General features: G+C 25.2%; 1 protein-coding gene across 1 annotated transcript; it reads right to left on the bottom strand.

The window, feature by feature from the left end:
- Positions 1 to 1,019: 1,019 nt before the first annotated feature.
- Positions 1,020 to 2,018, bottom strand: LOC131606572 (EPIDERMAL PATTERNING FACTOR-like protein 6). The gene is made up of 3 exons (XM_058878772.1): positions 1,876 to 2,018; positions 1,718 to 1,755; positions 1,020 to 1,343 (listed from the first exon to the last, which is right to left on the bottom strand). The coding sequence occupies exons 1-3, from the start codon at positions 1,976 to 1,978 to the stop codon at positions 1,119 to 1,121; spliced, it is 366 nt and encodes a 121-aa protein (XP_058734755.1). The 5' UTR covers positions 1,979 to 2,018; the 3' UTR covers positions 1,020 to 1,118.
- Positions 2,019 to 3,304: the final 1,286 nt, after the last annotated feature.

Genomic DNA, 3,304 nt, shown 5'->3' with positions numbered 1-3,304 from the left:
TTAAAGATGTTTTTCAATTATAATATTTTTACTTTGATGAACTTAAATTTTATATTGCCTTTTTTTTAATTGTTGTATAATAAACTTTTTCTAATATCTAATATTATTTTTTTAATATAGAAAATCCATAACAACTTAAATAATTTTTTCTTCTATAAATGTGGAAAAGTTTAGTCTCTAAATTTCACCAATATTATAAAATTCCTTAAATGTGCCTTCTTTTTGTGGGTTAGAATAAGTTTTATCCTTCTTATAATTTTTGTATCTCTTTATGATTAAAAAATTAATTAAACATTAAATATATATTAATTATGTACATTATTATAGAAAAACAAAAAATGTATAGTATATAATATTAAACATTCAACTCATTACACAATTTTTTCCATAAAATTTATTTACCTCTTTGGAATCAAACAAGGAAAAAGTACAACGAGTAAAATAAACTCAAACCCCAAAATCAAACATTTAAAAGAATGGAGGACCCATAAATATAACCGAACAGAAGACTATAATTACCATAGCGTGGAGTCTCATTTATTGATCTTAATTTGATAATTAACATAAAGATAAATAAGTATTAACCAATTGGATCGTATAACTTATCCTTGCAATTGTACTTCCACACCTTTGATTCAGGTGGTGGCCCTGGAATGAGGACAGGTGTGCATGGAGTGTAAGTTTCACAACTGTTTAAGCAGTTTGGAGGATGTTATAAATAAATTGGACTTAATTTTTTTTCAAGCGTTTTAATGATTTCACCTTGCTGACTCATCTTATTAAGTGTACTTTCTAATTATTAGTAACTTACCTTTGTGAATTTATTGGCATGCATGGCCTAATTGAAAGATTTTAATTTTATGTGTATGAGTTAGATATCAGGTATGAAAATTTGTGTTGATTCTCTCTTTACTTGATATTTGGATATAAAATCTTATATTTGTTTTATCCACCTTTTTAACAATAAAAAGAATTTATTTTTATATAACTTTTTATAGTAAAATTTATTTAAGCATGGAGAACCCATAAATATAACTGAACAGAAGACTCTAATTACCGTAGTGTGGAGTGTCATTTATTGATCGTAAGTTGATATTAAACATACAGATAAATAATTTTTAACCAATTGGATCGTATAACTTATCCTTGCATTTGCACTTCCACACCTGTGATTCAGGTGGTGGCCCTGCAACGAGGACAGGTGTGCATGGAGTGCAAGTTTCACAACTGTTTACGCAGTTTGGAGGATGTGATCCAGCCGGACTAAGAAACCTCCTTGTCGGCAAAACCGTTGACACATATGATTCTTTATGAGACATAATTCCTTGTGGATTTTCCTCAACCTGTTCACCATAAATATCACCATTAACCCTAATTTACTGATAAAATAGTCTAAAGGCAGTTATTATTTCTTTTATCAAAATTAAATATATATGGGAAGACTTTATTCGTGAAAATGGTGAACTCATAATAGAATTGTAGTAATTAATTTTTAAGTGAAAACAAAACCAAATAATATTACCATTAAAAAATATTCAATTTGAATTTTTTAAGTTTCAAAGTTTATCATTTAAAATAATTGAGAGATACATCTAAGATACTAAGCAATAAAAATATCAAATTCTTAATATTACACCTAATAAGTGGGAATTAAAAATGTTGGAAAAAATTAAACTATAATCTGTCCATATATGTTTAACAAAAAAAGTTGCTCTACCTGAATATCAGAATCAGACAACATGGGACACTTAGTATCTGTAACAAAAATAATTATGGAGTGTTATTTAATTGAAGACAAATCATAAAACATTGTTTATTTAAAAAATAAATTATAAAGTATGAAAAATTGGATTATAAATCTCAAAGAATTGATACCGCTACATGGAATGGATGATGCAATTGTACTGCTAAAAATTATAAAGAAAACTGAGAGTATGAATAATGTGACATGACAAAGTTGCATGTTTTTAAAAAACATAATGAAAATTCTCTCTTTCTCTCTAAAACAATAAAAAGTATCTTATTTTGTTGTTGAGAAAAATGAATCACTACCTCTCTCTCTCTCTCTCTCTCTCTCTCTCTCTATATATATATATATATATATATATATATATATATATATATATATATATATATATATATATATATATATGTAAACTATTATATGGTATTTTATTGGAATTTATTACTTTCAAGTAATCTTTTTTTGTATAATATTGTTTATTATTTGTAGGAAACTCTATAAATGTTAATTTATAAAGATATTAATGATTCTAATTTTTTTGTCTTTAGTAAGTTTAGTATAATATCTTATTTTTCCTTAATAAATGGTAATTTTTATGATACTATTTACGAGCTTTTGATTATGAGTTTTTTTCTTGTGTTGGACTTTCTTTGCATGTGAAATTATAGTAATTGTTATAAAATCTTACAAAATTACTTTACAGATATATTATTTGTCCAAATTGTAAATTTTAAAATTGAATACATTTTCACTATCTTACTTTAAATTAATTAATTTCTTTAACTTTTTATAACTTATTGAAAGTTTTACACAATTTAAAAAATGTTATTATTAGGATGGGTCTAGTGAAAAAACTTAAACAACACTTTCTAAGAACCAGCTTCTTTTCAAAAATGATATTATTGAGTAATTTTGTTAATAACAAGGAATACGAGAACACTTTGTATTGTTCTAACTGTTGAAATTTGATTATGAAGTGAGACAAGCAAGGACTTGTAAATTTGATCATCTATTTTTGGAAGAAGTCTTGACCTTTAAAAACAATTCCCATAGAAAAAGATATGATTTGATTTGATTGAGGACATTTTGTAAAATATAAATTGGACTTAATTTTTTTCAAGCGTTTTAATTATTGCATCTTGCTCACTCATCCTATTAAGCGTACTTTCCAATTATTAGTAGCTTACCTTTTGTGAACTCATCGGCATGCATGGCCTAATTGAAAGATTTTAATTTTATGTGTATGAGTTAGATATCAGGTATGATAATTTGTGTTGATTCTCTCTTTACTTGATATTTTGATTTAGTATCATATATTTGTTTTATCCACCTTTTTAACAATAAAAAGAATTTATTTTTATATAACTTTTTATAGTAAAATTTATCAGAAAATTAAATTAATTTAAAATCATAACAGTAATAAATAAAATAATTGAATATTTTTAAACATTTATGACATTGGAAAGTCTTAATATACAATAAGGTTAAAAGGGATACCATATCCCCATAACCTATCCAATTGTACGCACCCTTATAATAAGACGAGACTCAAAAAAGTCG

The sequence above is a fragment of the Vicia villosa genome, linkage group LG5, assembly GCF_029867415.1.
Source record: "Vicia villosa cultivar HV-30 ecotype Madison, WI linkage group LG5, Vvil1.0, whole genome shotgun sequence".
Classification (NCBI taxonomy): Eukaryota; Viridiplantae; Streptophyta; class Magnoliopsida; order Fabales; family Fabaceae; genus Vicia; species Vicia villosa.
Note: the sequence above shows the minus strand (reverse complement) of the source record. Positions and strands in the feature narration are given on the sequence as shown.